Raw genomic sequence first — 12,571 nt, forward strand, 5'->3', positions numbered from 1 at the left:
TCAACTCCTTAATGATAGCCCAGGCTCTCATAAAGGCCACAATGCCTCTACACAGCACACACATGCACACAAGAATGTGTGCATGGATTTCCACCTTTCATATTAAGACTGATACCCCTGAGGTCTCTGTCACCACAATACTCAGCAGGACCTGAAATCCACATGCCAGGGCTTCTTCAGGTCACATATCTCCATCAATATGGCCCATTCTGAGACCAGTCCTGGATGGCAGAAACTATACATAGTGCCATATATTATATTTCTCTCCAAAAATACATACCTGCCACAAATGTTTGCATGTTCACTTAAAGGAAGCATCCTGTGGCTTTTCTTTGCACAAAACTGAACTGAACATCACTATTGTTGTATTTTGAGGCCATTAAATGAAATACTTAGAGACAAGCATTGTCAAATTGTAACAGTAGATCTGATAACCAGGAAGGCAACTAAGTGACTAATGAGTGTGTAGTGTATACAGATTGGATACACTAGACAAAAGAATGACTCGTTTCCTGGGTGGGACTACATTTGATTTCATTATGCCCCTGAGAAGAGTGTCCAATTTAAAACTTAGTATTTGCATATCCTCTAAAGGTTTCCATTTAATATTTTCAGTTGGCTAGTGGTCACTGAAACCTTGGAAAGGGAAACCAGATAGGGAGGGCTAACTTAACACTTAGAACTGCTGTGTCTATTGAATCCTCTTTGTGGCTGAGACACTGTACTAAGGAACAACTCATTTGGCTCCTCAAATCCTCCCAATAACCCATGTGAGGAAGCTATTACCCAGAGTCTAACATACAAAGGGGTTCAATAATTTGCTCAAGAAAGTGGTGGGCCCCCAAATTGAACCATCAAGCCCAAAACTTGGGGTAGGTTGATCTGACAAAAGTGTTATTCAGTGCAAGGAATTTCTCTCAGCCTGATCAGTCAATGTGCATCCTTGCAAGAAAAGCAGAGTTTTTGTTTTTGTTTTGTTTTGTTTTGTTTTTTGAGTGCCTTCAATCTCAGTCACAGGTTTGTCTGTCTTCATCACAATTGGCCACCAATTTCCAGGTGAGGCTGAGAGTAAGAAGTTTTGCTATGAGTCTGCTGGTCATGATGATGCATACCTATAATCCCAGGACACAGGAGGCTGAGGCAGAAGGATCAACAGTTCAAGTCTGGCCTGTGATGCACAGCAAGACCCTGTTTCAAAATCCCAAACAAAAACATTATGAGTTATCTTCATTTGTAGATTTATAGTCACTAAAACCTTATTGAATATTCACTGCACACTAGTCTTGGTGTAAGTACAAGTGATACTGAAATAAATCACACACATGCACACATACACACACATATACATATGTATGTGTCAAAGATGTGGCTTAGAATTTCAGCAAATTGTGGCTTCTAGATGTCTCTATGACACTGCTGCTATAACAACTATTTTCCTTCCAAAGTTCAGGTCTAGCAAGACCACAAGGGCATCAAAGGGGGCTTAAAAGTTCACTGGTGAAGATGGGGTCCCATCATGGAGAGGAGAAGTGAACACAAGTCCCAATCCCAAACCTGGAAGCTATGTCCGATTGTCACGCGCGCACACACACACACACACACACACACAGAGTTTTCTCCAACAGAGTCTCACTGGGTATACAGACCACACCCAGGGCAGGTTCCATGCCCACTAGTTAGATGACCAGTGAACTGAATGTTCATGGTCTTTTTGGACAGTTTTTATTTCATAATGCTTTGTTTGGGCTTTCATTTTTTTTCTTATATGTATGGTTTCTTTTTTTTTTAATCTTTTTTTTTCCTTTTTTCCTTTTTTTTTTTTTTCCAAGACAGGGTTTCTCTGTGTAGCCCTGGCTCTCCTGGAACTCACTCTGTAGACCAGGCTGGCCTCGAACTCAGAAATCCACCTGTCTCTGCCTCCCATGTTCTGGGATTAAAGGCGTGCGCCACCACCGCCTGGCATATGTATGGTTTCTGATCTTGTGTTTTTATAGTTTGTGTGTCTGTGATTTTTCTTTGTTTCTTTTTCCTGTTTGTTGATTTTGTTTTATTCCAGTTTGTTTGTTTGCCTATTTCTTTTCCAAGGAGAGGGAGAAAGAAGGCCCAGGTTGGATGGGTAGGAAGGTGGGGAGGATCTGGGAGGAGATGAGGGAGGGGAAACTGTGAACAGAATATATTGTATGAAACGATTATTTTTAATAATGAAAAGAACAAAGAGAGTCCAGGGATGAGACTCACAAGAGCCCAGTGAGAGGTAAGAGGTCATCGAGGTGACCTGCAGGATGGAGTGTAAACGCTTTTCCCGAGGGTCTCCCCTCGCTGCTGGACATATTGTCAGTTGCTTTGAAGACTAGGATTTGTTAGGGGGCTCTCAGTGGAGCCCCCTTTTCAAGCTGCCTTTGCTCTATGCTGCAGAGTGAGCTCAGTCTGTTGTTGGCTCTTAGCTCCCGCATGCAGATATGCTTTCTGTAGCCAACTGGGTGACTGTCCCAGGCACACCTGTCCTGGGATTCAGACTGTGCTCCAGTGATTCTGCATTGTTCAGTGGGAGCAGGGAGGGGCCCGGAGGAGTGTGGGGTACTGGAGGAAGGGACAGAAAAATAAGTTCAAGACCACAGTCTGAGTGGGACTAATTAAAATCATGCCTGAATATGACTTGAATTATGGAAAAGCTACACACGGAGTTTCCTTAAGGCAGGAGGCAATGCTTTCCTTGCTATGTTTTCACACATGAGAAGTCATTTGAAAAGGACTCTAGACAAAGCTGATCTAATTGGGCTGGACCAGGTTCTGAAGACACTCTCCAAACCTCTATGCAAAGAACACCTACCTGGGTGATCTGGGGAAAACAGCCTGCATTTAAGACACAGAACTAGTTTGCACACACTTCTTCTCCTGGCCCTTGAGTGGACAAGAACAGGCTCTAAGAGTGGCTTCCCAATGATAGCAGGCAATCCTACATCTCAAAAAAAAAAAAAAAAAACAAAACAAAAAAAAAACAAAAGCAAAAAAACAAAACAAAACCAACCCCCAAAACAAAAACCAAGCAAACAAGAATACAAACATGCAAGTAATCAAGCAACCAAACATCAAACAGCCCAACAGCACTCCTCTTTGAGGGCATTCTGGAGACACATCATTTTGGACAGCCAGTCATGTTTACAAAAGCGCAGGTTCTCCCCTCACATTTGAAAGCCAAGACAATAAGAAGACACTGGCAGGGGATGGAAGTGCTTCTTGCTTGCCTGCTATAGGGTTCAACCTGCAGAGCTTCCATCGCTGCTCTCAAAGGCTCCCTTTGTGAAAATGTTCCATTGTCCTAGCCACCCCAAATACTCAACAGCACCCCAAATATTCAATATTCAAGGTTAAAACACTGCCCCTTATCAGGACTGTTACAATCCCAGGGCATACCATGTCCTTTGGCTTTTCTGCTTTCTGTGAGTTTATGTTCCACTTTGAGTCTGATAATTTGATATAATTTGCCTCAAGTTATATGGATTAAAGAGGGTTCCATAAACATGGCTCATTACCTGGTATTGTAAAGGTTTTCTGGCACCCAGCCATGCCCAGGCATTTTGGTGGCTGCTTTCTTATTGCAGCCTCAGGGATGAATATCTTCAGTAGAGACTGCATGTCCTTCAAAACCTAAAGTATTTACTTTCTAGCGCTTTACAATGACCACGCACTAACTCTCCCGGATTAGACAATCCCCTGTAAATCTTGAAGCCTACGCAGGTCAATATAGAGATTATTAAATCTATGGTAGTTATTTTAAAAAGGAGTAAGATAGTGAAATGGGTTTAAACATATGAAGATAGAAATCTGGAGATACTTTATGACAAGTTTTACATCTGCTTGCTGGATGGAAATGTACATCCCACTTCTGCCAAGGGTTCCAGACCCACTTGGGTTTCTGAGGATTCGTGTCTGACCTTTAGGCTACCTTTATTCCCAGATCCCTGAATATATGGCAAGAGCCAGAATGGCCTTGTGATACTGGTATTCTCCTGTGTCTAAAAGCCTGACAAGCAAAGCTTATGAAAGAAAATTACAGGTCACCCTCATTCACAAATTTAGAGACAAAGAGTCCACAGCGTATTAGCAAACAGAATGTAGCAATGGCCTGAATGCCATTTGATACCCACTAACTCTCATGTCGTGAATACACTAACTTTGAGAGTTTTAGAAGACCTAAGTCACTAACTGAAGATCAGAAGAATCTGCATTTAATTCTACTGAATCAACTGTATTAATGAGTGGAGTAATGCAAAACACATGAAGATATTAAATTTGGCAATTTGATCTTCCTTTCTAGGTACTGAGGGGTCTTTCAGTCCTTTGCCTGAACTACAGGTGAGGGTGAGAACCTCAGCTCTCCCCGTGGGACTCAACCTGGCCTTGGGGAAGGCTACATGCAAGATCACCTCCGTATTCCAGGTTTCAACCAAAGACCCATGGGAGGCCAGGCTCGGTTCTAGTCAAATAATTTCAATGAAATCCAAACGAGGGTGAAGAAGATGCTCGGCCGATGCTTTTGAGTGGCACAGGCATTTGTGCAAATGTTTTCCTTTCACAGTTGGGTTTGAAAAGTGGTCTGCAGCTCAAAACGTGTCTGTTTGTGGAGAGGACGGAGCAGGCAATGGCAAGAAAGAAAACAATGGATCCGAAAAGAAGAAAAGGGCCTTTCCAATGCCCGCCTTTCTTCCTCCTCCTGGGTCTTTTCAGCTTCACAAAGGGAGACATATTTTCCATATAATTGCTAAACATGTTTGCTTATTAAATTATTCTTTAATTAGTTAATGATTTTAGCCATGCTTTGCTCTTCGGATATTCATTTTGTGTAATAAAATAATTATAGATAATTAAACTATCTCAAGCCTTTTTCTTTCCCCCAGAAAACATTCTGGGTATCCAAAAATGACAACAAGTTGTAAATTAATCTGGAAAACAAAGCATGACAGATGAATGATTTGGTTGGAATTAATTAGGCACTAATTATATACTGGAACTAGATGAAGAATGAGTCTCATTATAAAAATAAAACGCTGTTCTGAAAGGCTGCCGTTACAGTTAACTTTACCTTCTGTGAGGACGGAGCCGTTTCTCAGCCAAAAGAGCGTCCTAACGCAGTCTTCCTCGTCGTTGAGAATGAAAAGGTTGGAAGGGACAGTCCCGGTATACCGCTGCTTGCTAAGCTCCATAACCTCTCTGTTCGTCAGGTGATTCTGAATATCAGCCCCTGTGGGGCACGGGACCTGAGGCGGATTACAGAGATATCAATCAGTAGTGATGAGGCTAGAAGAAAATAAAGCATTCATGGTGACATTCCATACTGTGGTGTGGCCTTTCCTGTCCCCGGATATAGTTAATTAGGTTTTAATAGAGAGAGGAAGAAATACACAAATAAATAGATGAAATGACCACTTTGAGGCAACTCTTAGGCCGAATTGTTTGAGTTACCCAATGCTATGTAATCAATTATTCCAAAATTCAGTGCAGAAACCAGCCTCTTACTACAGTCTGGTCCATCCTGCTTTCGTAGGTCAGTGATAGAGACAGGACAAGTCAAGAGGCAGCTTCTCTCTGCGCTACATAGTCTGAGGCCTTGGCTGAGAAGACTCAATGCCTAATGGTAACTTGAGGCTCTGCGGTGGACTCGTCTGGGAATAAATATCAGCTCTCTCTCTTTCCTCCAAAAAATATACCAAGTATCTCAAATTAACATGTTGCCATCAACTTTCCAAAAGCTGCTGCTCCCAGTGATCTGGAATACCCACTTATGACTTGGGCATCTCATACTGTAGGAGCTGGGTCTCCAAGGAAAAGGTCTTGAAAAGGGGGACCTCACACTTTTCTCTAGCCTAGTCCAGGGACTCCAGAAGTATCCTCACATGAGATTTTGTTCTTCATGGGGAGAGGGGGTAGCTATAGTGGCCTGCCAAAGATTGGGGATCAAATGCCTGTAAGAGGATTTGAGTGCTTTGAGACGGCAGATATGTACAGTTAAAGCTATCTTCTTCAGGTGCTGAAGTCCAAGTGTACAGATGGGCCAGGCAGAAAACGAAAGACTGACATTTATCTTTAAAGGGCTTAAAGCTGTTGTTCACTTTATCAGGAGAGAAACTGTCTACTTAATTGTCCCTCTCCCTCTCCATTTCTCTCCTTCCATGCCCCCTCTTCCATACAGAGAGTTCCTCTATACGACTTCTGCTCTCTTGCTGTAGACACAAGCATAAATGGGACCAGCAATTTTCCTCTGCATAAGAAAATGACAATGAAGGATGGAGAGATGGCTCAGTGGTTAAGAGCACTGACTGTTCTTCTAGAGGTCCTGAGTTCAATTCCCAGAAACCACATGGTGGCTCACAACCATCTGTAATAAGATCTGATGCCCTCTTCTGGTGAGTCTGAAGACAACTACAATGTACTCACATAAACTAAACTAAACTAAACCAAACTAAACTAACTAACTAAATAAATAAATATAAACATTTTTTTCAAAAATTAAAAAAAATAAAGAAAATGACAATGAAATCACAATAAATGATGATGACCTACACTGGTTCTTCATGTTGAGGACACCTTGGCAAACCAGAAGTCTTAGTGCCTTGTCAAAAAGTTCAGCCATGACTCAACCTCATCCAGTAATTGCCAGGGAAGAATGCAGGCTCAGGATGACCAGATCTGATTTCTCAAGAAATGTCAAACCCTTGGGTTTGCATGTAGACTCTTGACTTTTTATTTTTTACTCAAATTAAAACCAAATAAACACTGTTGTTACTGCCAAATAAAATGGCACGGTTGCTTGAGGTTGCCCAGTAGGCCACTTCTCTTGCCCTTCACTCTGGGTGCCAGGTGGAAATTGTGTGGACAAAGAAGCAACCCAGAGAATTGAGAAAGGCCAGTTGAGCCCTTGGGGAAAGATTGGTAGGTGTAGAACCGTGTGGTAGATTCGTGGAGGAAGACTGAAACTGGGAGTCAGGAACAGTTCTACAATGACAGTGGGCACAGAAGTCTGCTTGCAGTACAAGGCCTCAGATGAATCATGTACTTCTCTCCCTCTCAGACCTTGACTATAGCCATCTTATAAAATGGGGATGATGGCATGCCACCAACCTTACAGCTACTGTGACCACTGCATCAGCTACCTTGATTGTCTCATATAGAACACTCAGTAGCCTAAAGGATTGTTATCACCCTGATGAGGATGCCCAGGGCAGCCATGCTCATCTCCCGGGCATGAGCACTCCTGCTGGAAGCAGACTTTCAGACTATGAGAAACTACTATGTTTTCTATCCTTCTGGGCGTGGTGAATGAACCTTCTCTGCACAACAACCCTAGAAGGGTCTGAGGATTGGCTGGCCATCTTGTCAATCCTGGGTCTTCATCCCTACAGCTAAGCATCACAGTGACTCCAAGCCTCTGAGGGGGCTCAGTTTGTTCTTTCTCTTCCTAAGTGTAATTCTAGGAAATGAACAGAATCACCAGGACTTTCTGTTTCTGTGGCGTGTCCTTTGATTAAAAAATCATGTTCAGCAGGGAAGGAGTTTGAAGCTGCTGTCTACCCGGCTATCGTAAATTTCATCCTTTGTTCCTATTAATACATACCTTTCTTTCTCCAGTTTTCCTGTGTTGAGTATTTCTAGTGCTGCTTTGTGGATTTGTTCCAATAGGACGTTGCTGTGCATTTTACCTTTAGAATATTTTTATTTTATATATTTTTTTTTACATTTCTGTGTGTGTGTTTAAAGGATATGTGCATGTTTAAGTGCTGGTGCCTGTAGAGGCCAGAGACTTTGATTCCCTGGAGTTGAGTTACAGGCTGTTGTGACAACAACAACAACAAAAAACTTAAATTGTGTGTATTTGATACAACAACAACAACAAAAAAAAAACTTAAATTGTGTGTATTTGATATTGAAAACACTGCAGAGTGTTTTAGAATGAGGCATGCTGACTAGAAGCTAAGGGTTGTAATTATATTTTATGAAATGTCGTCTTCTTGCTGTGGGTTTAAACTGTCATCATTTTAATTTGGCTTACAAATGTGGGACAAAACCATGGGAGAGTTGGAGTCAAGGACACAGGAAAAGACATAAGAACTGGAAGGTCCCCAGTGATTCAGCTGCCCTTTCTCCATCACTCTATGTACCTTTGATTTTTACGTCCTTCTGGAAAAATTAAATTGGAACTCCCCTTTATCACTTCTTCATTTCATTTTTCCTGTTGTAAAAAGGGCAAGAGCTTAGTGTGCTGCCGACTAAAGCTGCAGGGGCAGCTGGGCACACATGGGCAGATGCCCGAGTCTCTGGACAGCTGGCTGAGTCCTATGCTCCATCTCCAAAGTGTGAGGCTGCGGGCAGTGGCTGCAACCAATAGGCAGGTAAGGGGGGGACAGGCTAATGGTCACACCACACCGTATTTCTTTCTCATTTAGTAAAAAGCAGAAGGAATACTTAAATAGCAAAAGAGGTGTCTCTCCAGCTCTCTTTATTCTTTAACCAGAAAGACATTTTTTTTCTACTCTCTGAGAATAAGGCTTCTTTAAAACATAAAAGCAATTTAAAAGAGAGAGAGAGAGAGAGAGAGAGAGAGAGAGAGAGAGAGAGAGAGACCAGAGCCACTGAAGGAGCAGTCCATTCACAGAAGCACTGGCCTCCCCAGGGAGCTTACTAGAGACACTCTTATCTCAGGGAACCCTACTCTGAAGCTCCCTGGTCAGAGCCTTCGTCTTAAAGGGATGCTTAGGGGTAGTGAGTAAACAAACAATTTGTGACGTGTCCTTGCAAGGTGCATATAAGGGGTCTAATATCAAGAAAGTTGAGGTAGATCAACTCAGCAAGAATGCTGGTGTCTGGTCCCGCCTAGAATAATTAGAGCAATTCCTGGGCACACAGATGTAGATATGTTTTGGAAGTACCCCAGGAGGTCTCAAAGTGCAAAGGTGAGAATGTCCATTCAGTGATGCCCAGGCTCCTCAGCTCATGCACAACATGGGTAGACTGGGGACCTGTGGGGCCCTTGGTGCTGCCCTGTGGGGCCCTCGGTGCTGCCTGCCCCCTCCCTGCCTTTGAGATACAAAGGAACCACACACAGTTCATTGCCAAATCCACAATGCTGGTGAGATAGTTTCAGACCCTGTCCTTGAGTTATAAAGTAAACCTATTTGCTGGAAAGATACCTGGTTTTTGTGCACCCCACAAAAGAACACAACACAGGGTGGTGCGGGAGCTCCAAGATCTGCCATCCTCAGACTGGGAGCAGCTTCGGTTCTATTCAGCAACGAAAGCAGAAACCGTGGTCACTGGGAAACTAGTCAATCTGATTTCCTAGTTTTCTAACTGAGAGACAAAATAAAATAAGGGCCGACAGAAGGTGCACATGTTTGAAATACTTTTGCGTGAGCACATTGCCCCAGCCAAATGCTAGCCTCTTGAGGCATAAATTAATTTAGCACACATGCATGCCTGGTTGGGTCTGGAGTCTGCTATGATGATCCATAAGTGTTAGACTTTGGGACAACAGCTTCAGTAATGACATTTCTCCAACTAGCTGTGATTTCTTTTTTCCTTTTTTTTTTTTTTTCCTTCGACAGAATGTTTTTCTTGGAATGGCTTTCTCAGGAGGGTTTGCAGACACAATTCTGGTCATGTGTACAGGCCTTGAAGAGCACTTTCATGACTACAGAGTGGTAGCTGTGCAGGAAGACAAGACGGTCTTTACTCAGGGAGTACGCATGCACCCCAGTAAGCACACTGCCATGGAGATCTCCACATGTGCCAGTGGCGCCCCTGGTGCGCGCGCAGTCTTACCTGGTACTGCTGCCCGGTACAGAGAATTAGGTGGTCATAGAACACGATCTCATTCTTGGAAACCACAACCTGCTTGGCTGCTCGGTCTATGGCCGTCATTCGACCAACCACAACGTTAACCCAGGAGCACAGTGACATCAGTGCGTAATCTTTATCGTTAAAACAGTGGCTGCAGAGAGAGAGGCTCCAAGTCAGTGACATTTGAGCAGCTGACAGTGGGCATTAATTAGACATCTGGCGGAGCTGGTTCAAGTCCCCTAGTGAGCTGTGTCTGTGCTCTTGCTGTGAGTTTACCAGGACCAAGACTAAGAGATTTTTTTTCCCCCTTATGAAACACTTAGTCACAAATTGACATCCTCCTATTAAAGCTAAATTGTTCTACCTGGCTTAGGCTGGTCCACAAGGGAAGGGTGTGTGACCCTGTACATGGGATCACTTACACTTCCTTCTGTACCTAGTTCATGATGATCAAAATCTACTTGAACTGTTGAACTGTCCTACTGGCCACAGAGCTCAGTAGCTGAGAGCACTGGCTGATCTTCCAGAGGATCCAGGTTCGATTCCCAGCACCCACAGATTCCAAAGGAATGTATAAGAAGGAATATTAATACCACAGGGAACCTCCAAAGGCAGGTGTCGGAGAACTAAAATATGAGGGACCCCTCCTACTTGCTGCGTACTTTACGTAAAGGACTCATTCCTTGTGTCAAGTAACAAAACCCATTTTCAGAAAATGTCACTTAGTTCACAGCATGTGCAATGCCTGGAGCTTTGGGAGCCCAGTATGTGGGGCAGAGGTGATCAACGGGGCCAGTACTTTCCCATCAGCCTGGGGTGGCTGAGAGCTCTGGGATTATGGGATGCTGGTTCTGTTTTGGTTGAACATTCTATTGTAGTGACAGCCAAAGCAGGATCCTTGCGGTTTGAGTTTATTTAGAGAGGTGGGTTTTTTTTTTAGGGGTTCTATAGAATTTTCTCAAAGGTTTCACCTTCTATAAGTGACATTTTCATGATCCTAGCTGGAGGGTTGAGAATCTGCATTGACAGGACAACAGGTAATCCATTTAAATGTGAGCTGCATCATCTTTTCTGCTAAGAACTGTGCCAAGGTCTGTATCTTTCTTCTTTTTGCCAATAAGCCTGGACCCCAGGGACCCTTTATCCCCGTTTCCTCACCTCCCAGTGTAGGATAATGAGCCCATCCCATGTGCTCTGTGAGAATGTCGGAGATGCTGTTTTGTCGAGTGTGATGCATATGTGAAGGCTCTTATTCTAAATACTATTAATGATACATAATCCTGTTTACTCTCTTTGGAGGCAAACAGGATTCTGAAGTGGTAATGGGAGGACATTTTTTCTTTTTGATCCACGCATGAGTCTGGTCTTACTACACAAAGAGCATTCTCGTAATGGATGCACATTAGACCCCGTTATGGGGCCTGTGAAAAGAGACGGGAGAACTGGGCTTTGTGCTTCTCCATGAAACAACACTTAAAAACAAGAAAATTTCTTCATAATAAAAAAGGAAAATAAGGGGCTGGCCTGTCACAAGAAAATAATGGATAGTGAGATGAAATTCTCCTTTAAAAAAAAATTGATAGCTTTACAGGAATATATGAAACTTCGCTGTTTCCACACAGTGTGGGAGACACACAAAGGATTGTTCGTATTTGGTATGCAGTCTCTGCCATAAGCCATCCAAGATGAAAAAAAAAATTAAATATAGTTAGTGCCCAGGGATTAGTCTTGGGGGGATTTGCCCAAAGATAAAAGCTCTCAGGGGAAACTTGTGGGCAGCTAAGACAATGCTGTTCCTAATGGCAGTGCAACAGTAGAGTTGGCAACATCAGAATTCGTATTTCAGAGTTGGAATCTGAAACTCTGTCCAGTGGGGGCTGATGTTTAGGAACATTCGGTTTTAAAGAAGCTTTGCTGAGACACAAAGAGAAGCTCCGAAGGCCGTGCCTGACGGCCATACAGTCTGTTAGTGTCCGCATTTCAAACGTCATTGTGTGAGCTCATCCCCTCATTTTGGACATTACTACCCTTCTGGACTGTCTGCTGTGCCTCCACCAGACAAGTCAAACTATCTATTGTGAAATTCTCCACCTTTGTTTTGTTTTGTTTTGTTTTTTCTCAGCAGCATTAGAAGCCTAAAGACTTTAACAGAGCAGAGACTACTGTTTCCCAGCCTCACACTCTCACCCAGGGCCTCTGGAGAAAGAGCCAAGGAGGCAACACAACGTACAAGGACGGGAGTTCCTCTTCCACAAGCAAGCTCAGCACTGACTCAACAGTCATGGGAGAGGGGACTGGGGATGTAGCTTGGTGCTAGAGTGATTGATTGCCAGGCATGCACACAAAGAAAGAGAAAAACGAAAAGTCATCTTGTAGAAAGATTTTTCTATGGAGAAACAGCTGGGAGTGGTGGCACAGGCCTCTATCCCAGCACTCGGGAAGTGGGTAAGCCTGGGATTCATAGCGAGGCCTTGTTGTCTCAAGGAACAAACAAAAACACCTCAGAGAAATCTCTGGAAGATGGCATAGATAAGGGAGAGGTGCACTGGAGGAGGTACAGCCTTCTTGTCAACATCATCCTCAACCGAAACCTCGTAGTGAGAAACACCCCAAGCCCTCAGGTGTACAATCTGAAGCTACTCCATAGAAACAAAGGTCTGAGCAGACTCACACCTCAAAGAAGCAGGATTCTTCAGAAGTGGAAAGAAACTTTGAGGTTTGTAGGGGATTAGCTGTG

The 12,571-nt window shown here is 43.4% G+C and overlaps 1 protein-coding gene across 1 annotated transcript in view; it reads right to left on the reverse strand.

The window, feature by feature from the left end:
* Positions 1-12,571, reverse strand: part of Cfap61 (cilia and flagella associated protein 61) — a 273,504-nt gene that overhangs the window by 98,177 nt on the left and 162,756 nt on the right. Inside the window, exons 20-21 of the mRNA XM_028756974.1 lie at positions 9,817-9,985; positions 5,084-5,258 (exon numbers count right to left, since the gene is read on the reverse strand). Coding sequence (XP_028612807.1) covers positions 5,084-5,258; positions 9,817-9,985 — 344 coding nt within the window. The remainder of the gene's footprint in view (positions 1-5,083; positions 5,259-9,816; positions 9,986-12,571) is intronic.

Source organism: Grammomys surdaster, unplaced genomic scaffold (genome assembly GCF_004785775.1).
Source record: "Grammomys surdaster isolate TR1022 unplaced genomic scaffold, NIH_TR_1.0 129, whole genome shotgun sequence".
NCBI lineage: Eukaryota > Metazoa > Chordata > Mammalia > Rodentia > Muridae > Grammomys > Grammomys surdaster.